This window comes from Staurois parvus, unplaced genomic scaffold, assembly GCF_062004578.1.
Source record: "Staurois parvus isolate SC_StPar_1 unplaced genomic scaffold, SC_StPar_1.0 ptg000008l, whole genome shotgun sequence".
In the NCBI taxonomy this organism is placed as follows: domain Eukaryota; kingdom Metazoa; phylum Chordata; class Amphibia; order Anura; family Ranidae; genus Staurois; species Staurois parvus.
The window spans coordinates 1,175,049-1,199,871 of NW_028317804.1; the positions used below are offsets into that span (position 1 = coordinate 1,175,049).

A 24,823-nucleotide genomic window follows, 5' to 3' on the forward strand; every position below is an offset into this window, starting at 1 on the left:
AATGGCCACTGCCGCCAAAGGTTTGATTGCCAGGGCGAAGAGTAAAGGCTATAAGGGTCTTGTTCCTCTGCCTAATGCAAAGGATTTAGATAGGGCATTATTGACTCGTATTTGAGCTGTGGGTGCTTTATAGTGTAAGTTAAGCCAGGAGATAAATCTGGCCCCTAGGTTAAATTTATCAAGGACTCGCCATAAGTAATGCCATTCCACACTGTCGAATGCCGTTGCGCCATCAAGGGAAAGAATTGCTCTGTTGCCCATATTCCCTGTCGGTAATTGCAGATTTAGATATAGACGTTTAAGATTAATGATCATTGACCTGTTTGGGGAGAACCCCGACTGGTCAGGGTGTATGAGTTTGGCAACTACTTTGGAAAGCCGCGTTGCAGGTACCTTTGTTAAACTCTTTAAAACTGTGGTCAATAGCGAGATTGGACGGTATGATTCCGCTTGGGTAGGGTCCTTCCCTGGCTTAAAAAGGGCTACTATAATTTCCTCATACATGGAAGGTGGAAGAGACTTTTGTTTCTTAGCTGCCTGTATTGTTTTGAGTAGTTCTGGATTGAGTAGCTCTCTGAAACCTTTATATGCTTCCATTGGTAGTCCATCACTACCCAGGGCCTTAGAACTGGGAAAGGAGGTCACTGCTGATTGTATTTCTTCTAAGGATATAGGGGCGTTTAGTCGCCTCCTATCCGAAACTGAGAGTCTCGGGAGGTTAATGTCGGCAAGGAAGTCAGTTAGCTTTTCCTTAGGGTAGGAAACTTTAGAGTATAAGGATGCATAGAAGGAGCAAAAGGATAAGGATGCATAGAAGGAGCAAAAGCCTTATAAAATAGAAGAAGTATCACTGGACACCTGAGTCGGAGACAGCATTAATGTAGAGACATAGGTTGATGGTTGTTGGGACTTGGCCATAACTGCCAACAGGTGTCCAGTTTTTTTCCCCCTCCTCAGCATGTTGTATTTGTATAGTACGGTAGAAATGCTGTGCTTCTACCCATATTTTTTCAGTTTTGGGGTTGGGGTGAAACAGGTATTCCTGTTCTGTTTTATTAGCAGCTGCACTGTTGTCCCTGCCCACTGTCTAGTGTTGCTTTTAATTGTGGAGATCTTTCGAATACATAAACCTCTAAAAGCTTTCAGAATATCCCATAACATCATAGGGGAGGCTGAGTGCCTATTGTCAATTAACCGGTTCCTGCCCGGCCTATGGCCGAATGGCGGCCGGCAAAAACCCTCACCGCGCAGCTTGCATGCCCGCAGGCCGTGTACCTTGGACACGGCCGATGACAGATCTGAGTGCCAGCCCCATTGCCGGTACCATGTGACCTGTTGTTACCAATCACAGCAGGTCACATGACAGTTGTGTACAATGGATGGCTTCCTATCATGCCATCCATTGTATACAAGTGTGGCTAACTGTGAATGGTCACAGCGATCACATGCACAAGCTGGGCCAATCACAGCCCAGCTGTGTAATGTGATTAGATGTGGCCAAATCACAGTTAAGAAAAAAAAAAATCCTGAATGAATCGATTTCATTCAGGTAAATGCTTGCTTATAGCAAAGTAATTCTTTGCTATAAGCAAATTGTATAAAAAAAAAAATAGATCACTTCCCCAAAGTAGTACAATGTTACTATGGTAACATTGTACTACTTTGGTCATAGTGAAATATGAAAAACAAATCTTAAAAAAAGAGAAAAAAAAGGTAATAAAAAAATAATTTAAAAAAATTATACATTTTTTTTTTGTACTGTCACCAGTCAGTGTCCCTGATCACCGCCATGACAGTTATATGATGACACTGTACTGCACTGGTGACAGTATGTAAAAAAAAAAAAGAGAAAATCATTTTTTTTATTAATTTCCGAAAAATTATGACAAAAAAATTACAACTTCAAAAAACTCGCCATGCCTGTTATGAAATACGTTGGACTGTCTACTTTGCAAAAAGGGGTCATTTGGGGGATATCTGTACTGTCCTGACATTCTTGGACCTCAAGAAATTAGATTGGCTGTCAGTACGTCAGGATTGATCAATTTTCAGATATATACCATAGTTTGTGAACTCTATAACTTTCCTACAGACTAAATAATAAATACTAATTTGGGTTATTTTCACCAAAGACATGTAGTAGAATACATTTTGGCCTAAATTTATGAAGAACAATTATTTATTTGCAAACGTTTATAACAGAAGCAAAGAAAACGTGGTTTTTTTTCAAAATTTCTGGTCTTTTTTTGTTAATTTAGCAAAAAATAAAACCCCCAGTGGTGATTCAATACTACCAAATGAAAGCCCAAGTTGTGTGAAAAAAATGATAAAATTTTAGTTTGGTTACAATGTTGTATGACCGCGCAATTGTCATTCAAAGTGTGAGAGCGCTGAAACCTGAAAATTGGCCTGGGCAGGAAGGGGGTAAAAGTGCCCGGTATGGAAGTGGTTAAGAAATCTTTCACGTGTGACTGCATTCGGCCAATGTTGGTAAAAAGAGGTAACCAAAACGTCTAATTGGGAGCAATTGGGAGATATATAAGAACAGAGACAAGATAACTGGTGAGATAAGCCTCTAGCCAAGTAAGTAACATTGGTGTTAAGGGCCAAAGTTAACGCCTTGCCCAGGATAAGATCTATACATGAGAGGGAGGAGTGAGTATGGGAGTGGCAGGAAAATTGGGCCACCAATGGTTGCTTAATTTGCCAGAGGTCTATGAGCCCTTGAGTTATTTGGCTGGTGAAAGTTGTTGGGTTTTTTTTTTTTTTTTTTTAATTTAAATATTTATTACATTTTTCATGTTAATACAAATACCCATAATGGGAAACAATTCACATATAAATAGGCATTTATAACATTTCTACATTTTCCCTTCTAAAAAACTCTTTTCTTTCCCATCCCACCATCCCCCCTTCCCACCCCTCCTCCCCCTCTGCAGACTCTAGTCCATTCTAATCTCTCGAGGCTTATTAATTTTTAGCTAACATCCTAGTTCATAGTTTCCTATATTTCTCTTTCAATCCTGCTCTTTCCCACTTTTCCCATCTCATATAATAAACTCCCATCCTATCTTCCTGGTATGATCTTTCCATTCTACCTATCTGGGTTACTCTATTGATCCAGTCTTCCTCCTTCGGTACCTCAGATCTCTGCCAAAACTTGGGTATCAACCCTTTCGCCGCATTTAAGAAGTACCATACACCTGAGTCTTTATATTTATTTACAGTTGTCTCCACATTGTGTAGGAGGCACGTCGTTGGGTCTAACCCTATGTCAATTTCAGTTATTTCTTCAATCAATTTGACTATTTTCTTCCAAAAGACCTGGATTTTCGGACATTCCCACCATATGTGAAACACCGTGCCTATCTCTCCACATCCTCTCCAACACATTCCTGAATTTTCCCCATTCATTTTGTGCTCTCCACTCGGTGTAATGTGCCATCGTGTCACACACTTATAATTAATCTCAACCTCTCTCATACTAACATTCTCGTGTATCAGTCTAAACATCTTTCTCTGTTTGTCCTCATCAAAGCCAACTCCCATATCCCTTTCCCATTTTGTTATAAACATTAACTTTGTGTTTGTGTCAAATTCTGTGAGTATTCTCTAAACTTTTGATATACCGTGCTTCCCATCCCTTCGTGTTTCTAACAACCTTTCAAACATATTCCACTCCTGTTTTAATCTCAGGGGTTTCGGGAGATTTCCAATAAAACTTTTCAATTGATGATATTTCCACTCATCTATTCTAATAAAGATATCTCCCTTCTTCTCTATTAAATCTTTAAGTGATCTCAATTCCCCCTCCACCAAAACATCTCTCAGTTGGGTATCCTTCTTTCTGAACCATCTCCCTGATATCTTATCCTTTCCCGGGGGAAAGTACTCAGTGTTTGTGAGAGGCATTAGTATAGAATTAAATTCCCATTTCATGTTTTTGTGTAAATTGTCCCATACCCTTAAAACATTTAAGGTGTACATACTTGTGCTTTCTTTAATTCCTCTGAACTGTGCTGGAACCCATATCATCTGACTCAATCTAATACCACTAAGGTCATTTTCAATTGTTACCCAGCTTTTCCCCTTATGGTTGAATGTCCAGTCATATATTCTTGCTAAGACCACTGCTCTATAATATCTCTTGACATCTGGCAGACCCAATCCCCCTTTCTCTTTAGTCCTACTCAATGTTTCATATGCTATTCTAGGTTTTTTATTCTTCCATATGTATCTTGTTAACATTTTTTTCATTATCTTAAAGAAGGCCTCTGGGATTTTAATTGGTACCATTTGAAATCTATACAGTATTTTAGGCATAATTACCATTTTAACTAGGTTTATACGTCCTATCCAGGATGGGTTACCTCCTTCTAGTATTTTTAAATCTTCCCTGATCTCGTTTATCAAAGAGATATAGTTTAATCTATACAAATGTTTAAATGAGGCAGTGAGTTTTATTCCTAGATATTTTATCTCTTTTTCTCTCCATATAAAGGGGAATTCTTTTTGTAGTTTTTCTTTTTCATTCTTTGATATATTAATATTCAAGATCTCTGTTTTCGTTGGATTAATTTTTAAATTTGATAGTTCACCGTACTCCTTCAGAATCTTCATTATATTTGGGAGAGTTATTCGGGGATTCCCCACATAGAACAATAAGTCGTCCGCAAAGGCCGCTACTCTATGTTCTATAGTTTCCATCTGAATTCCCTTTACCGCTCCACTGTTCCTTATTATTGACAACAGAGGTTCGAGTGACAACACATATAGTAAAGGGGACAGTGGGCAGCCCTGTCTTGTACCATTAGACATTCCAATGGGTTCTGACCTCTCCCCATTTACCGTGATGATTGCAGTAGGCTCCCTATATAATTTACATATCCACTCACGCATTCTATCACCTATCCCCAGCACTTTTAAGTTGTCCATCATAAAGCCCCAGTCCACTCTATCAAATGCCTTCTCTGCATCAGTTGACAAGAGCACCACCGGGGCTTTCCCTTTTCTAGTTTTCTGAATAAGCATCAGAGTTCTCAAGCCTTTATCTCTACCCTCTCTCCCTGGTACAAAGCCCACCTGATCTCCATGGATCCATTCAGGCATTAGATCTTTCAACCTGTTTGCTAAAACCTTTGCATACAGTTTAGTATCTGTGCTCAATAATGAAATAGGTCTATAGCTGGAGCACTGAGATGGGTCTTTTCCCTCCTTGTGAATAAGTACTACATGGGCCTGTAGAGATTCTCTCCTCACTTCCATCCCACCCCCCAGAGCATTCATATATTTCTCCAACTTGGGTAACAGCACTTCACTAAATTTCTTATAGTGCTTAACTGTATAGCCATCCGGGCCTGGGCTTCCCCCCCCCCCGTGCTTCTTAATGCTGTTTTAATTTCTTCCTGGGAAATTTCTACGTCTAAGGAGTTCAACTGTGCTTCACTTAGTTTTGGTAAACCCGCATTTTTTAAATATATCATCTTTTTTTCTTTAATTCCCTCTTGAGCTTCTTTTAGAGAACCTTGGGGGCTAATATTATATGACTTTCTGTAATACTCCGTAAACACTTTAATAATCTCTTTAGTTGAGTGGACCAACTCCCCCTTAGGACTTTTTATCTTTTCTATATAGTTCCTATTTTTCTTTTTATTCAAAGCTCTCATTAGATATTTTCCTGGTCTATCTCCCCATCTATATCTCTCGTTTAATACCCTGTTGTATACTCTTCTCCTCTCCTCTTCCATCAACCTCTCTAACTCATCTTTTTTATCCAATAACTTCTGTCTCGTATCTTTTGTTATTTTCTTCTTGTGGATCTGCTCCAAGTCCAGTATTTCTTTTAGGAGCCCACTGACCCTCTCTCTTCTTTCCTTTTTCTTCCTTGCTCCTGCCGCAATCAAGATTCCTCTTATAAATACCTTGTGACTTTCCCAAACTGTAGCCATCGACACCTCCTCTGTTTCGTTCTCCTTAAAGTACACCCCAATCTCCTTCCCGATTCCCTGAACTAAATCCTCATCCAGAAGAAGAGCCTCATTTAACCTCCACCCTAATCCTCCAGTCCACCTTCTTCCCCATCCCATTTTCATTACGACCAGGGCATGATCCGAGAACGTTCTTGTCTCTATGTCAATTTTAACCAGATGATCTATAAGTTGATGGTCTATTAAGATGTAATCTAATCTTGAGTATATCTCATGGGCATTAGAGAAGAAGGTATAGTCTCTGTCTTTCATATGCATTATTCTCCAGATGTCCACTAGTTGATATTCATGCATCACTTTTTTCAAAGCTCTCAGAGACCTACTCCCCTCTCTTTGCACAGAAGAGGTGTTATCCTTTTGTGGGTCCATACAGAAATTTAGGTCTCCTGCAACTATCAAACGCCCTTTTTTAAATTCCATTAATTTTTTCATCAGACCCTTCATATACATCTCCGGGTTTTTATTAGGGCAGTATATATTGGCTAAAGTACACTCAATCCCCTGAAGCCTACCTTTTAAGAATAAAAACCTCCCCTCTGGATCGGTTCTTCTATCCTCCAGCTCAAATCTCATATTCTTTGCCAAACCTATTGCCACCCCTTTTGCTCTTTTAATTGGAGAGTCTGCGTAATACCATATTGGATAGTGTTTGGATTTCAATTTCACATTTGCCTCTATCTCAAAGTGCGTCTCCTGTAAAAATACCACCGACGTTGCCCTGTGATGCAACTCCTTAAACAACCTAAATATCTTCCCTGGGCAACTCAACCCGTTCACATTATAGGTTATAAACTGTATTTCTTCCATCCTTCCCACTTCGCTCCATCTCTCTTCCAATTTACCTCTTCCTCTTTATCCCTACTGTCGTGCAGAGTGTTAACCCAGTACCTCCTCCCCTTCCTCCCTCCAACCCAACTCCCATCCCCCCCTCCCCCCATCCCTCATTCTTTTTTTCCTCCCTACCCATTTTTAGGCTTAAATACTGCCTATAAATCATTTGTGGATCTATTTCCACCACTGATTAGATGCTTTGGGATTAAGCTCCACCCATGGCCGGCTAGCCTCTCCTTCGACCTCCCCAGATCCCCTCTCTTTATCCACAGGAGAATACAAAAATCTTTACTTTCCCCCTCAACCGAAGCTCCCAAGGGATTACCCTTTCAACATATGTGGGGCCAGGGGGGTCGAGAGAGATAGGAGAGAGGAAAGAGAGAGAAAAAAAATATATATATATATTTCTCTCAATTTTCCCTCCCCTCTCTCCCCACCCCCAGGCCTCCCCTCCCCCCGACCCGCTGCCAGTCCTCTTTTCTTGTATCTTCTGTTTCCCCTCTTTCTTTTTCTTCTTCTTCCCACCCCACTATCGCCATTCTTTGCAGTTTCAGTCTGTCACAGAAATCCCTCAGTTCCTCCGCTTATCTCAAATATGCTGTTACGCCATTTTTCCAGCCAATTAAACAAGCTGGGGTACCCCATCTATACTGGACGTTCTGTTTTCTCATTTGTTCCAACAAGGGTCTCAGGGATCTCCTTCTCCATAGGGTCTCTGGTGTTAGGTCCGCATAAATTTGGATATTTAAGTCTCCATACTTAATTAATGACCTTCCTTTAATCTTCCTCCATATCTCATCTTTAACCCCAGATTTGTGGAGCTGGACCACTGTATCTCTTGATCTTTCCTTCTCCGCAGCTTGATTAAACTTTCCTATTCTAAACACTCCATCCAATTTAATCCCATCTGTTTCAGGTCTGTCTCTTATGGAGTTTAGAATTTTTACTACTAGCTCATATAGTGATTCCCCTTTTACTTGCTCTGGAATTCCTTGAACTCTAAGGTTACATCTTCTTTCTTTATTTTCTTGAACTTCCATCCTATAGAGCAATTTTTTCTGGGTATTCTCCAAGTACGTCATTTTTTTCTCTAGATTATCTATGGTTTGGGCCGGATTTTTAACTTTTTCCTCTGTTTCTTCCACTCTCGATAGCAGGTGTCTTAGATCATTCCGCACAACTGTCATTTCTTGTTTTATCATTTTTTCCAAACTTTGAAACATTTCTATCATCTCCTTTTTATTTGGTGCTTGTAGTTCTCCGTCTACTTCTTTTTTTTCCAAGCCCTCTGTTATTAGGTGGCTACAGCTACTATTCATACCCATTGATAATCTAGGACTATTTCCCAGAGAAATGTCCATATCCCCTTTTGCGTTTGTGCCTTGGGCCCTTTCTGGCGTAATATTTCTTTGCGATGTAAATTTCTTTATCGTATCTGTTTGAGACCCTTTGGGCCCTATTCCCTTAGGACCTTTGTTCTTCATTTCCTCTAAAACTCTGATTTCTTCTCTTATTCTCAAGATGAAATTATATCAGTCCTTTAATTTGTACACCAGACAAAAACTGCTGATATCTCATATATTTTTACTCTCCTGGGACACCTGGAGCTCTTCTCGTCTTCTCTTTCTTAGCCCAGGGAATCCTCCCCTCCTCTCCTTTACCCCTGGATTTCCCATATCACTCGGGGTTCCCCCACACGATAAGCCCCCCAATAGCTCTCACTCACCCTTCTTCTCCAAGCAGTGGCTCCGAGCTTAAGGTGTGTTACTCAGTCCAAGTGGGGATTCCTCTGGGCTTCACTCCTCTCCTCGTGCCCTTCATCCAAACTCTTCACAAGATAGCAGGGTGAATCCCTTCGCTCTATTGGGTCACTCAGACCCAGGATCGATCAGCTGGCCGGGGGGTTTGAGCACATGGGAGCCGGCAGCTCCCTCTTACATCGGGACGCCGGCCGGTTTTTTGCTTCTCCCAGAGATCCTCCGGGGCTGGTCACGTGCTCCCACCACGTCACCTCGCCCCTCAGCCTCCTGGGTCTCTCCTCCGTAAGGCGCCGGGCGGACCAGCGCGTCACTGCCACCTCCGCCCTGGTCCCATCTCCGGCTTTCTCTCCTCTCCTATCGGCTGGTGAAAGTTGTTAACGCCATAGGTCCTTGCGGACAATATTGTTTATAGAGATCAAGGGATGCATCTAAGACATTGTTGAAATCGCCCACCGCTATGACAGGGACTTAGGGATGGCTTGCCAGAAATTGAAATAAGCACTGCAAGACCTCGTAATTAAAAGGTTTATAGTAGTTATAACGTAGTTATATCTTAGCTATTGTCCCAGTTGCACAGGAGGAAAATGAATCTGCCCTGAGGGTCAATCCTTGAAGAGATCATCTGGAAAGGAGTAGTCTAGAAGATCAGGATGCTCACCCCTCAGGAGTATTGGGTGTGTGTGGAATGAAACTGAATAAGGAATTTAGTGCAAGCCAATAAATGATTAGAGTTCTCAATCAGTTGAGTCTCTTGCAGACATAGGATGACTGGATTTTGTTGACCAACGGTAGTAGAGATGCTGGTCCTCTTCCATACATCATGCAACCCTCTCACGTTCCAGGTGAGCACAATATCCATGTGTGGACTCATAAGTTTAAACTAGAGATAAAAATGATCTTTAGATCAAATACCACACCGGTGAATAGAAGGAAATGTGTTGGAAAGAGTTCCGTTAGCCTGGAACTGTATAGAGGGAGTTTCAAGGCACAGAGCAGCTACACATTGCAGTGTCAACAGCAAGGACATGCTTAGTGGGTTAAACCATATGGACACTCAAAGGCAATACAAAAACTGCAAAAACACAAAAAAGTCTGGGCCCACTCAGGAACTTTTCCAAGTAGGCTCAAGAACTCCCTATAGGGTTGAAAGGGGGGTAAGAACAAGGGCTAAACAGTGCCAAACAGCTGGCCATGCAAGCCTCCATAATAATGAGTAGTAACTGTTAACTCTTTCTTTCTGCGCTCCGTGTTCAAAATGAGAAGCCATAGTTAAGCAAATATAGTGGTACCGATCAGAGGGACCAATCAGATGGATGCTATCTGGAGTCACCTCTCGTTGTAGTCCAGCCAATTAGTGGCCATGACAGGCAAATCAAATAAGTGAACAGTATGGAACACTGGGAATGGAGCACAGGCGCTGCTTGACCTCCATGAACTTAGCCCGCTTTCTCTGAACCTCGGCTAAAATATTGACAGTTTGGAACCCTGAATCTCCATGTTGGGTTTCTGCTTAGCCAGACACAGGAAATCATCTTTGTCTTTGTAGTGGAGAAGCTTCAAGAGGAAGGGTCTATTGGGGCACTTGGTGGTGGAGCATTGTATGGCACCCTGTGGGCTCTTTCCACAGAAAACGGTGTTAAATTTTCTTTTCCAAAAATATTTAAGAGCCACAATTCAATACAATTGGCAGGGTTCCTACCCTCCGCTTTCTCAGGCATACCCACAATGTATAGATTACTATGTCTGAGCCTATTCTCCATATCCTCAATTCTGACTGCATGTTCAGATGTTTTAGCTGTGTGAGAGAGGACCCATAAGTATGAACAGCTGTCAGGATTTCTTTCAGTGTGTATTCTTGAGGGTCCACCTCAGTTCTCTGAGTGAGTGCAGGTAATAGTGGCTGGGGTGTAATCCCTGCATCCTGGGAGGAAGAAGGCATCGTGGTTGCCAGAGCAGGCTGAATTCAAGCGTGGTACTGTGATAGATTGCCACCTGTGCAATAAGTCCATCCATGAAATTTCCTTGCCGTGAAATATTACACAGTCAACTGTTAGTGGTATTATAACAAAGTGGAAGCAACTGGGAACAAGAGCAACTCAGCCACAAAGTAGTAGGCCATGTAAATGACAGAGTGGGGTCAGCGCATGCTGAAGCGCACTGTGTGCAGAGGTTGCCAACTGTCTGCAGCGTCAATAGCTAAAGATCTCCAAACTTCATGTGGCCTTCAGATTAGCATAATAACAGTGCGTAGAGAGCTTCATGGAATGGGTTTCTATGGCCGAGCAGCTGCATCCAAGCCTTACATCACCAAGTGCAATGCAGAGCATCGGATGCAGTGCTGCCACTTTACTCTAGAGCAGTGGAGAAGTGTTCTCTGGAGTGATGAATCACACTTCTCTGTCTGGTAATCTGATGGACGTGTCTGGGTTTGGCAGTTGCCAGGAGACCAGTACTTGCCTGACTGCATTGTGCTATGTGTTTGGTGGAGTGGGGAGTATGGTGTGGGGTTATTTTTCAGGGGTTGGGCTTGGCCCCTTAGTTCCAGTGAAGGGATCTCTTAAGGCATCAACATACCAAGACATTTTGGACAATTTCATACTCCCATGTTTGTGGGAAGAGTTTGGGGATGGGCCCCTTCCTGTTCCAAGTTGACTGCACCAGTGCACAAAGCAAGGTCCATAAAGACATGGATGAGCGAGTTTGAGGTGGAGGATCTTGACTGTTCTGCACTACAGAGTCCTGACCTCAACCCGATAGAACACCTTTGGGATGAATTAAAACGGGGACTGCGAGCCATACCTTCTCGTCCAACATCGGTGCCTGACCTCACAAATGCTTCTCTGGAAGAATGGTCAAACATTCCCATAGACACACCCCTAAACCTTGTGGATAGCCTTCCCAGAAGAGTTGAAGCTGTTATAGCTGCAAAGGGTGGGCCAACTCAATTCTGAACCCTATGAACTGGGATGCCATTAAAGTTCATTTGTCAATACTTTTGGCAATATAGTGTTTATATCTATGTATTACGCTGTATACTATATTCTAAAACCAAGAGAAAAACACTTTGGTATATGCAAAACAATACCATTACCCAAAGTTATAAATAAGCGGGATTTAATATTAGTGCCAATAAAAGTTTTTAATATAATTTAAATCATTTTAATAATTTAGAAGAGGGAACATTTGTTTAAGCTAATTACATATAGAAATACATTTTCCTTTGTTTAATTTTTATATATGTTAATACAAGTATGTTTTCTATATATACATATACCCCCATTTATGGTAATTTCTGTAAAATTAATGTGCATGAGTTCACAGTGCTGATCTCGGCTATATAAATAGAGCCCTGAGTCCCACATAACTTGTATCAATTATAGTTGCGGTTAAAACTATACTGGTCTAAGACATCTAGGAGGAAGGATAATACAATATAGTACAATAAAGCGCTGTTTTTTCCATAGCACGTGTTTCAATTTAATAATTTTCCGCCCCCTTTCTCGCCCCTCCGCCCTAGCTGTCATTATTTAAATCAAGTCATTCGTCCAAAGGGCAGATCTTTGATGAAGGACTGGCCTCTGAAATGCGTTACCGCCCCCTAGCACTGCCTCCTACCCTCTGCAGACATAAAGGAGCTAGTCATGAGGCGATTGTTCCAGTGCAAGACGCCAACTACAGGCGGACACATTTGACAGCTGTCATGCCTAAATGTCTCTCAAGCCGGCTAGAGAGATCGTGTCTCACACAGCTTGCTGTCTCTGCAGCTCTCTGCTTCGCTGACAGCTCTGCAGTGTCTTCATTCCTACTGATTCTAATTGTCAGGAATTGTACATGTAAGTAAGCTATATTGTTTTTATGGAATAAATTTACTGGCTATTCTAACGGGAATCCTTCACTGTTTTCTTCTTGTTTCTGATTACTTAGTGTGTTGATGGGGGAATTGAGCAATTTTATTTCCTCTAGGAGCATGGGGGAACTCTTGTCAAAAATGGGCATAGTATTGACAAAGCTCCAGATGATCCACATTGGCTCACAATTGATGATCCAGAAATATTTAGACAGACTAAAGGTGAATAAAGCACCTGGACCGGATGGCATGCTGAAGATACAGAACCCACGTTATCTACAAAATAAGGTTGAACGTGTGAAAGTACCTGGGAACACGAAGAACTCATTCAATCTCCATTGAGGAGGGATTCATTCAATCTCCATTGAAAAGAGGGCCGACCATAACAGTTAGATGCAGTAAGAAAATCAGAGGGTCACGGTCTGACCAAGGAGAGGTCAGGGTGGCAATCTTAATCTTATGTATTAAAGATAAATGCCGTAAGGAAGTGAAAACTTGATCTATTCTGTAGAAGCTCTAGGGTGGAGCTTAATAAAAAGTGTATTCCCGTGACGTGGGATGTAGTTCCCTGCCAAACATCTACCAAACCATAGGTTTGAAAAGTATCACATAACTTAGATTCCTGGGGGAGATCATAAGTAGGGGGTCACTCCAGTAGGATAACGGTTGTCAAGAGAGGAATTATGAACAACATTCGAATCACCCATCAAAAGAAGAATACCACGCTGATGGTGTGAGATCACTTTCAGCAAGTGAGAAAAGAATGTGTTGAAATCTATTTGGCACATAATAGCCCACTAGAGTCACTTCATGGTCCCAGCGGGTACCCTGTAGGAGCAAATACCTGCCTGTGGGGTTGGCTATTTCCAGGTTGCAAGTAAACAACAGATTGCGTCTAAAAGCAATGACCACCCCCCTATGTTTCTTAGGGGCAGGAGCAGAGAAAAAGGTTGGATAATGATGAGAAAGGTAGCGTGGTGTGGAGGATTGGGAAAATCTCATCTCCTGCAGGCAGACTACATCCACGTCTTTTGACTTGAGATGATGTTTGGTTTGAGAATTAAAGCCATGAATGTTTTGAGAGAAAATCTTTAAGGGTTTCAAAGCCTTACTGAGTCACAGGAATTCAGCTGCTGAGATAGGCTAGGGATGACGATCCGAGCCTCAAATGTTTTCTTGCCCCGATTGCACCAACTCCTTAATGAAGGAAATTTCAAAATACCTAACCTAAACAGTTATGTGAAAACTTGCAGCTATCTCCTCTTACAGCTTTCAGCGCTATACAGAGCTGGAGCGCATTGCTCCAACTCCCACTACTTTGGACAAACTGCTATTAGATACAGTATATAGACACACAAATGTATTTCAAAACCTTGTATACATTGTATGGGTAAAGCATGCCATGGGTTTGGATTATTTCTTACTCTCTGTTTTTGCTTTATTCTGTCTAATACAATAAAACATCAATAAAAAAAAAGTATATATACAGATAATCAATGATTAACAAACTGTTAGAGGTTTTGCTCAAAGTGGAACATTAGTCATTTGCTATCAGCCAGTAGTGGACAAAGAGTTAAAGGAAACTTGTACAGAGAGAACTTCAAGACCTGTGGAGTGCTGTGAGTGAAAATCGGACTAAAAGGGTTCAAGAAAGTTGTTTCCTGTGAGGTAGGCGCTCAGACAGTTGTAGGCTAAGGATTCTAAAAGTTTAGATGTAAATGCGAGCAAGGAGAAGGTCTTAAGCTGTTCAGGTTGGTGGGGTCCAGTGAGGGCTTTTTAAGTATGAGGGTGATCTGTGCAATCTTTAGAGGGGAGGGAAAAGTGCCAGTAGATAGGGAGAGATTGAAAATGTGAGCGAGAGATCATAGTATACGAGGGAGCAGGATACAGGGGACAATTGGTTAGGTGAGCATCTGAGAAGTGTTTGGTAACCCCTTCACTAGTAGCCAGTTCAAAACTGAAACTTGAATGTGCTGCTAGACAGGGTATGTTACGTGTGGAAGATATCTGTACAGTGGAGGTGTGCTCGCAAATTGCATCAGTCTTGTTTTTGAAGTGATGGGCAATCTCTTGGTTAGTGAGTGAGTTAGGGAGTAACAGAGAGTTAAAAGTAGGAAAGAGCTGACAAGGACTGAATTACGATGTATTAACGAGTAACAAAGTAAGTTTGTTTGGCATCATGGAGGAAGGAATTGTACTTTAGGAGGGAAGATTTGTGTATGGTGAAGTCCTGCCGGAATTAGATTTTATGCCACAGGCACTCAAGAGCACGGGTAGGTCTCTTGAGATTTCTGGTGTCGTCAGTTTGCCAGGGTTGTAACAGTGGGGCCCTGATTCTTCGCGTGGTTAAAGGAGCAAGTCTGTCCAGTGAGGATGAGAGTGAACTGTTGTAGACAGAGGTGGCCAGGTTAGGGCAGGACACGGGGGAGAAAATTTGTCATAGGGGTGGTCATTAGCAGAATAGAGAAGGGTTAGAGTGGTGAAGATTTCTACAAGAAACAAAGAGAAGAAAAGGGCTGTTAATGAGGCTTCCAGGAGTGCAGAGATGGGAAAATCCATGGTCAGGGGTGTTACCATCAGAGTGATTGGAAGTGTGTGTCCATTGTGTTAGGTCAAAAGGTGAGGTTAAGTTGAGAAGCTGAGATGTGTCCTGCTGCTAACAATAAGAGGGATTTTAAAGTCACCAAGAAAGATAGTGGTTAGAGGGGTAGAAAAAAGTACAATTTGAGGACAGAGAACACTAATACAAGAAGAAAGAGTAGAGGGAGCATATTAGTGGGAAATGAGAGTGGGAATCAGACTTCATAAGAAACGATTTACAGAATGTTGGTTTGCTTGCAGTTTTTCCAGAGTGGAGCAAAGTTCTTCTCGCTGTATTTTAATACTGCTTTAGTTAAACTGCTGTGTCATAACTGCTTTAACACTCGTTCAAAAAACATGCTATCTGCGACTTGACCCCTGTCATGCTTAAATGTTTATATTGTCTTTTGCAGTTGATAAAAACTTGTAACCTGTACATTTTCCTGTATATTTGAATAGGTAAATGCGGTGCTACCAGTTCTTCCTCTTCTATTCCCTGTTATGTGGATTCTAGTTACTGCTCTCTGTGAAGCTCGTGTATTAGCTCAAATGAGCGGAACCTGTCCTACTTCTCTGGTAAGGATTCTTATATTCTGTTCACAGAACTTTTCTTTGACGCAAGCTTGTCAGTAATGTTTGTGGTCTTTTTCACAGGTGGCTAAATTTTCGGAGGATACTTTAAGCAGCTATACTGAAGTTGCCTCTAGTCAAGTCAGTATACAAGAAGTAGCAAACAGATGAGTGTTTGCCCTTTAAATTAGTGCAGTTCTTCATACTTTGTATCATGTTTAAAGTGAATCTTCAAAAATAGGAATATGGGAGCTGCCATTGCCAACTTCTTTTCAGAGGGGCAACTCTATGGTTGTCATCCTTTTACTAGCTTCACTCTTTAAAGAGCTGAAGATCTAGAACACATTTTGTAGGATGGTTGTAGACTTTTCAGACTCAGGTGGCAGTGGGCTTGTTTAAGTCTAATGATTCAGTATGAAGCCAGGTTCAGAATGTCTGTACATCTGAACCTGCACCCACAAAAACAGGTCAGTAGTGGCATTTCCCATACTTCTATTCTCACAGGTTTATTTTAAAGTGAACCAGTGTTTTGCCCAGGCAGTGCAGGGTGGGTTCCCTCCTGCTACCAGCAAGCCAACAGTCGGCTGTCAGATGGAAATGGACACTTGCAAGCTCTGCCGGTATGTTCATCACCACACTTCTGTGCTCTGGTACCTTTAGTGGAGAGCAGGTCATTAAAGAGAACCTGTCACAAAAGAAGTATCACATGGAGGACTTTTTGTCACCTATCTGATAAAATATAAAGTTTAAAAGTGTAAATAAACTAATGTAAACCCAAGCACCTAAACCACCCTTCAAACTCAAAAAAAGGTCACGCACCACCGCCACTACACACACGTATAAATGTAAACATGCTGGGGGCACCTACATACAAAAACATTTAATTGCACCACACGTTGTATATGGCTGCGCATGCTTATGTGAACTCGGTAATTTCAGGCCCATTTTTCTTGGTCAACTCTAAACTTTAAATTCACATTTGGGAATATGTTCCATGCTCCACCCATTTTTAGGGCGTAACGTGTTCCCACTCCTGCAGCTGCCACCTCCTCCACTGCCTCTAGTGACAGCAAGTGGGGCATCCCCCCTCCCCCCCCCTCGCTGTGACTATTTTTAAAAAAACAAGGCCATGCGGGACTCTGTCTGCCCAGCTGCATCATTCATTCACAGAAATCTGTGAATGGGAAAATACAAGTACCAACAACCTTTGCGGCTGTCAGCTTGTAGTTCTCAATGAACTTCCACAGAATTGTTGAGAGCTCTGGTAGTTAATACAAGGTACGAGCAGACAGATACACTGACAAGTCTACAGGAGTCCTGCATGGCACCTGTGATCTGCTGATTGTGGATGCAATGCTTTACAGGCTCCAAGTAAAAAAAATAAATAAATGCACATTTCTTTTATGTTCATTGACAGACACAGCCTCATTTTCTTTATCCATAACCAAAAAGGGTTTTATAGCCCCACCTACAGGAGTAGGACACTAAGCATAAAAAGACTCGGCACCTCCTATGACCAGTCCCCTCTGGGCATAAAACCCCTTCTGTGCTATAGGCAGTCCAGTCATGTCTGCCTAGTGTCTTCAGGAGTATGGACATACTTTTATGCTGAGATTTGTGGTCCCATAGCTTTTTTCTTTAAAATTTTTCTCTGGGACTTTTCTTTTTCCTGAGGAGATCTTCTATCAACAGTTCAGCTAGGCGACAGGCTGGATAATCTAGATCCAATGGTCACACCAATCTGACCAGCTAGCTCCACGCTTGGTCAGCCGCAATGAAGCCCCAGCCTGGACCGGGGTGGCCATAGAGGTAAATGTCTTGCTGGATTTTTCCCCCCACTCTGCGGCTCTCGTTTGGGCACCTAAAGGCCCTGTAAGTCCTGTGCAGGATCTGCTCCTGCAAGGAGTGACTGTCTTGGTCCTCGAGTCAGAGTGAGGGACATCTGTTTTTCCTACGCTTTGCTATCGGATTATCATATTTTAGCTTAGTTGTTGTGACAACAAGGGATGCTGTGATTGGTTACCCGGATGATCTAGGTTCAATTTGCAGTGCCGCTGTAAGCTGAGATAGGGATCTCCCTGCCAGTTGCAGTGAAGGGAGCAGGTGCCTATGCACCATTCAGGGGTGTAGAAGCATCAGAGAAAGGGAGAAGCACCGGTTACCAACCCAGTGCATGAATATGTGGATGATTGTGGCCTCAGCCAGTGCCACTTCAGCTAGGCCCTCTGACATGTTTTGCCCCACACACCGGGGCTTGGTAACCTCTGTGACCTCAGTTTGGAGCAGACCAAGTTGTTCCTCCCGCCGATCTAACTACAGAAGCTGAGATCGGCAGTCCAGCAGCTCTTGTCTTGTGCGTGGTCCTCCTCAATTGGGTGCATGCAGTTTTTCGCCCAGATGGTGGCTGCCACCAACACGATTAAATATGTCCAGTTCCATAGGGAGCGCTGCAGGAGGGAATTCTCTTTAAATGGTACAGGTCTTTGCTTCCCCGGACAATCAGAGTTCTTTGGAGTGGTCAACGAGGGTCTCTCCACTCTGGTGGCTGTGGTCTCTGTCTCTACGGGTCGGGAAGTCCTCCTCGACCTTTGCTGGACAGTGGTTATGACAGATGCCAGCTTGTCAAATGGGGGAGGAGTCCTGGTAATGGACACTGTTCATGGTCACTGAACTCCAGAGAAGGCTCAACCACCCATCAATGTTCTGGAGCTTTGAGCACTCAGGCTGACACTGACACACTGGACCGATCGTTTTAAAGGATCCGCCACTCAGAATTCAATCAGACAATTCTACTGCTGGGCTTATGTCATCTTCAGAGAGGTACGAGAAGTGTTGCAACGCCATGGGAGGTGTCTCACCACCTGCACTGGGCAGAACGGTCAGTCCCGGCTATGGACACCATGCACATTCCAGGAAACTGGCGGACAACTTATTGCTGCCGTCAGATGCTGGATCTCGGGGAGTGGCCCCTGCACCCAGAGGTGTTCCTTCAACTCTGCTGTAATTGGGAGACACTGGTTGTTGATCTTTTAGCATCCCCCCTCAACCGGATGGTTCTGGGGTTCATTGGGTTCTGCTGGTGGATGCAGTGGATGCACTGGTGGCGCTGTGGAATCAGTACTGTCTCAGCTACGCTTTTCTGCCCATTAGGCTGATTCCTTGTCTGCAGTGCAGGATACAAGCTGACAGACTCCTGGTCATCCTGGTCACCCAGGTCTCACTCCCCCATCCGTGGTATGCTGATATGGTACTGTTGGTGGCAGGCGGTCCCTGGCAGCTTCTTCCTTGAGAGGACCTTCTGCCACAGGGGCCGGTCTTCCATTCCACCCTGTTTTACCATCACTGGCTTGTCAACGTGACTTTTAGAAGACAGATTCTGACGGTCAGGGGGTTGTCTTGCTTGGTGCTTCTACCCATGTTTAAGGCTCGCAGATTTACTTTCTGGGAGATTTATCTCTGCACCTGGAAAGCTTATACTGTTTGGTGTGAAATTTTGCGGGTTCGTCTTTCCTACATTTTGGTGGCTCCGGTGTTGGTCTTCTTTTACCGTGGCATGATCAGCACTTTGACTTAAGTGCTATTAAGGGTCCACTCTCTACTCCTATTCAGAGGGTGCGTCCCCTTTCTCAGTTGCCACCATGGGGCTTGAATATAGTGTTGTTGGTTCTTCAGTAGTGTCCTTTCAAGAGCATTCAGGATATTCCCTTGCTCACGCTCTTGCTGAAAGTTTCCTTCCTAGTCGTTATAGCTCGGAGGGTGTCGGAATTGGCGGCTTTGTTCTGTGAACCACCTTATTTGATTTACACAAGGACATGGCGGTGCTTCGGCCGTCTCCTTCCCTTCTTTCGAGGGTGATGTCAAATTTCCTTTTGAACGAGGATCTTGTTCTTCCTTCCTGGTGTCCTCAGCCATTGCAACATGAGGAGGTGGCTTTCCATTCCTTGAGTGTGGTTAATGTGATTCGCGTGTTGATTGCGGCCATCTTCCGGAGGCCTGCTTCTTTCTTTGTGCTTTTGTACGTTCCGAGATAAGGCATGGCAGCTTCTTTGGCCTCTTTATTCTTGTCAGATTTGTCATACATTGGTGCAGGCATGCGCCAGTAAGGGGCGGGAACCGCCCTTCCCCGTTCTGAAACTCACCACCAGGGCTGTTAGCGCCTTCTGTGTGTTCTGTATCAGGCATTTGTGCCTCAGGTTTGCAGCAGCCACCTGGTCATCTATGAAAACATTTACATGCATATTTACTGAATTTTATAAAGTTGATATGTTGGCATCTTCTGATGCTAGTTTTGGCAACAAGGTTTTGCAGGCTGCGGTTTAGGACTTTTGGGCGACCCTTCAGTTTGGTACGGAGTGCTGGCATGTTGCCTAGGGTTTTCTCCATTAGTTGGTTTACCCACCCTTCATTGTCGCACTGTTTTGGGACATCCTTGTTTGTTTATGGATAAAGAAGAAGAGACTGTGTCTGTCAATGATTGTTAGAGAAAAAAATTTTTTTTTTCTCTTTTCTTTTGCTGTAAAATCCCCGTTCAATGATGGACACAGCACCCACCCCTCTATAAAGTTTTTCTCCATTGACACTGCTTGTAACTGACTGGATTGCCTAGAGCAGAGAGGGGGGTTTATGCCCAGAGAGGACTGCTCATAGGCGATGCCAAGTCTTTTTCTGCCTATTTGGGTTATGGATAAAGAAGAGGCTGTGTATGTCAATTAACTCAAAGAAAGGGATTTTACGTTGAGTAACAAAATGTGCATTTATTATTGAAAAAAAAAAAAAAATTTAGGGTACCAAAGTTTTTCTCCATATCACAGGTGCATGCCATTTTACAGCTTGAATGTTGAGTTGCTTGGCATAACCTCATTGTTTTACCATAAAATTGGCTAATATATTGCATTTGGTGCCCTAAAATTAACTTTAGCGTATGTTTTACTTTTGAGCGTGATAAACTGCTAATATCATTTTGACATGAAACTTTAGCACTATTTTATTTTTCGGGGCCTTTGCTATCAGAAAATGTATAATGTTAAGTAATCTTTAGGCCTAAAATGTTTTTTTATACTTGTGCAGTAAAGCACAAAGTTCTTGGAGCAAAGGGTTAAAGCAAACCTGTTCCTCTGCCCTGCATGGGCAAAGCATATGTTTTCTCTAATACCTACATTTCATTTCTTCTTGTATTTTTTTGTACTTTCATCATTTTGGCTCCTTTTTTTATAACACAGCAATCTCTTGTATAGGAAATGTTGCGCTCTGTGTGTACGCACTTCCTGCGTGTTGTAAGGGGAAAATGTGAGACGCTGTCATATACTTCTGGTTTGCTGCATGGCCTGGGGTCTGTCACAGTGAGTAGAAATATTGGTTTATAAATTATAAGCACAATTAACTGCCTTGGTTCCATTATTTCTGATCTGAGGTGTCCCATTTGATTCCTACTGATGCATAGCACTTGGTGAATTGTGCTTGCCACAAGGTACTGTCAGACATCACTGATATTTAGAGGAATTGGCTTGTTGGTAAAGAGTTCTGCCACCATAGTGGTTCCTTGAGCTGGCCATAGATGGATCATTTCAGAAGGGCAGGCTGGTTTTACAGAAGTCAGTCTCTCCTTCGGCTTCTGTACAACCAGCCTGTTGAAAAATTTTCACTCTATCAATACCGCAGCCTACAGCTGGTGATGCTGATGAGTGTATTCTGAAGGTGGGGATCTCTCCCCGCTGTCAGAGTACAATAGCTCCTCGGGAGGGATTTCCTCATCCACCTTGAATGTGTGGATGGGGAAATCGATTTGTTTTTTTGTTCAACCCGCTGGTTTATTGAAAGCAAAGGAATCATGTATGGGCCTGCCTTAGACTATCAGTGGTTTTCTTATTCAGCAGCACACTGACACATAGAGCAGGCAGCACAGCTCTGTTGGTGGTGGACTCATTTCTAGCTCATAGGGATACTTGCACTTTGGATCTTTGGATTGTTGGAACCCAGGTACAGCAACTCTGTCTTATAGTTACAAGTTTTCTGAATCTCAGAAACATCAATCTACTAATAGGTGTTGTCATATGTAGCTAATAATTGTCTTGTCTTACAGGTCATCTGCTGTGTTGATAAACAAGGTGTTCTCTCCTGGCCCAATCCCAGCCCAGAGACAGTCCTATTTTTTAGCGGTAGAGTGGATCACGCCACTGAAAGACATGAGGATGTCACTGACCAGCTATCTTTACATACCTACTGCCAGACAGAGATGGAAGACGAGGTGCTTAAACCTTTCTTTAGCCGACAAATATTGTTTCATTTAATGTATTTTGTTCCACTATTCCTTGTCTCATCTTGCTCTTCTTCACAGCCACAGGAAATGGTAGCTTTGCTGGCAGACACAGATGTTCTACAAGTTGTGAATGAACAGGATAGCGCTGAATGTTCAAATGATCTCTCCAGACCAACAGATACACAAAAAAAACCTCACAGCCGAAATAAACATGCCTCTGGTTCTAATGTAAGCTTCAGCCAAGATACTGCTGGGCAGGTAATTTGTTTAGTGTGTTTATTCAGTGCCTTATCTTTTTCAATGGGCGATAATAAATTTTATCTAAAGCCAACATTTTTTTGTTTAGAATAGAATGTTTGCAGTTTTGAACCTTTGACAGGTTATTATGGCTGTATGAGTCCCTCCTTGGCAGTTTCACGCTCTCCATTTGCCTGGGGACCATTGTTGATGGGATTGAAAGTCTGGGAAAATCCAAAATTTTGAGTTCTCACCAAAACAGGAATAGAAGTGAAATCTTCAGTGAGGACACTTGTTCTGGAGGTCGTACTAAACTGCATGCTAGGATGATGGGATCATTGGCTGCAATGCTCAGCACTCTCACCAGGTGTCAGTATACTTTTCACACACATATATGAAAATGTCTCTGTTGTTAATCAAAATATGTTATTATTTTCTGCAGTGCTTGATATTATTTTGCTAATGTTTAACTCTTTACTTGCTGATACATGTTATATTGCGAAAAGTATTGGGACACTCCTCCAAATCATTGGATTCAGGTGTTCCAATCACCTCTATAGCCACAGGTGTTTAAAAGTAAACACCTAGGCATGTAGACTGCTTCTGCAAACATTTGTGAAAGAATGGGGCGCTCTCAGGAGCTCAGTGAATTCAAGTGTGGTACCGTGATAGATTTCTACCTGTGCAATAATTCCATCTGTGAAATTTCCTTGCCACTAAATATTCCATAGTCAACTGTTAATTGGTATTGTAACAAAATGGAAGCAACTGGGAACAACAGTAACTCAGTTATGAAGTGGCACATAAAATGACAGAGCAGGGTCAGCGCATGCTGAAGCACACAAGTGCACAGAAGTCGCCAACTGTCTGCAGAGTCAATCGCTAAAGACCTCCAAACTTTGTGTGGCCTTCAGATTAGCACAACAATGCGTAGAGAACTTCATGGAATGGATTTTCATGGGCAAGCAGCTGCATCCAAACCTTGCATCACCAAATGCAATGCAAAGTGTCAGATGAAGTGGTGTAAAGCACTCCACCTCTGGACTCTAGAGTACTGGAGATGTGTTCTCTGAAGTGATGAATCACACTAGCAAAACAATGGACGTTTCTGGGTTTGGCAGTCGCCAGGAGAAACAGCACTTGCCTGACTGCATTGTGCCAAGTGTAAAGTTTGGTGGAGGGGGGATTATGGTGTGGAGTTATTTTTCAGGGGTTGAGCTTGGCCTCTAAATTTCCAGTGAAGGGAACTCTTAAGGCGCCAGCATACCAAAACAGTTTGGACGATTTCATGCTCCTGATTTTGTGGGCACAGTTTGGGGATGGCCCCTTCCTGTTCCAACATGACTGCGCACCAGTGCACAAAGCAAGGTCAATATACACACGGATTAACAAGTTTAGAGTGGAAGAACTTGACTAGCCTGCACAGAGTCCTGACCTCAACTCGATAGAACACCCTTGGGATGAATTAGAGTGGAGACTGCAAGCTAGGCCTTCTCGTCCAACATCAGTGCCTGACCTCACAAATGCACTTCTGGAAGAATGGTCAAACATGCCCATAGACGCACATAAACCTTGTGGGCAGCCTTCCCAGAAGAGTTGAAGCTGTTATAGCTGTAAAGGGTGGGCCAACTCAATATTGAACCCTACAGACTAAGACTGGGATGCCATTAAAGGCAAACATCCCAATATCTTTGGCAATATAGTGTGCATATTATACATATATACAGTATGCAGCTGTGCAATAGAATGTTAGTAAATTGTATAAAAATTTAAAATTTACTTATTTTATTTCTAGGATTAGATTACGGATTCCATACAGTACTGCACATGTATGTGTAAAGCATTACTGTACATTGTATCTGTTTTATTAGGAACCTGGAAAGAGATGTTTTAAAAATGAAGATTATTGGTTACACACACTAAGGAAACAAAATTGATACATTTCTGATAAGAATGTGGTTTATTATTTATCTGCATGAGGATTATGGATGGAATATGATGGTTACACATAGGTGGAATAGCATGGATACATATCCCACGTAAAATATTTGATCTTTTTTTTATAAGAATATGGGTATAACTATTTTTTTAGAAGGGGATAATGGGGGGAATATCATTGTTACACATCGCACGTAATGTATTTGAACTGTTTCTGATAGGAATATGGGTATAATTATTGTTCTTAGAGAAGAGAAGAAGCGCCTCTAAGTGCAGTATAGGTAACTTTAATGGATAACAAAATGTAGAACAACTCACATACTGCATGTTAAAAGCAAGCTCAAAAGGATGGGAGAACGGCTGTGTCCATGCTGTGTCTTCTTCTCTTCTCTATTCTACACAGAGTTCTGCTACTACTGTATGAGGCTTGCCCTAGTGCTATATGGACTTGTAGCCCTACATTGGACTTTTTGGACTCTTTCACCATTTTTAATAGCTGGGTGGTAGCACTTTGCGCTGATTGTTCTCTAATTGAGTTTCTTGCTTGATAATTATTGTTCTTCATGGGGATTATGGGTGGGATATCATTGTTACACTTAACAAGGAACATATTAACCTGTCTCTGAAAAGATTATGGGTATAATTTTTGGTCCACATGGGGATTACAGGTGGAATATCAAGGTTAGACATGCTAAGGACCATATTTGACCTGTGTCTGACAAGAATACAGGTATAATTATTTTTCTTTAAACGATGGGGAGGGGGGAGCGATTTCACCGTTACACAAATTACATAACGTATTTGACCTGTTTCTGAT

The 24,823-nt window shown here is 42.4% G+C and overlaps 1 protein-coding gene across 3 annotated transcripts in view; it reads left to right on the forward strand.

The window, feature by feature from the left end:
• TMEM94 (transmembrane protein 94) overlaps positions 1-24,823 on the forward strand; it is a 226,028-nt gene that overhangs the window by 113,986 nt on the left and 87,219 nt on the right. For 2 of the 3 annotated variants that reach the window (XM_089668743.1, XM_089668746.1), the window contains exons 10-14: positions 15,465-15,581; positions 15,660-15,716; positions 20,810-20,914; positions 21,655-21,819; positions 21,910-22,089. In XM_089668743.1, the coding sequence (XP_089524869.1) occupies positions 15,465-15,581; positions 15,660-15,716; positions 20,810-20,914; positions 21,655-21,819; positions 21,910-22,089 (624 nt within the window). Of the gene's footprint in view, positions 1-15,464; positions 15,582-15,659; positions 15,717-20,809; positions 20,915-21,654; positions 22,090-24,823 lie in introns of all 3 variants that reach the window. The other variant, XM_089668748.1, reaches the window with a different exon arrangement.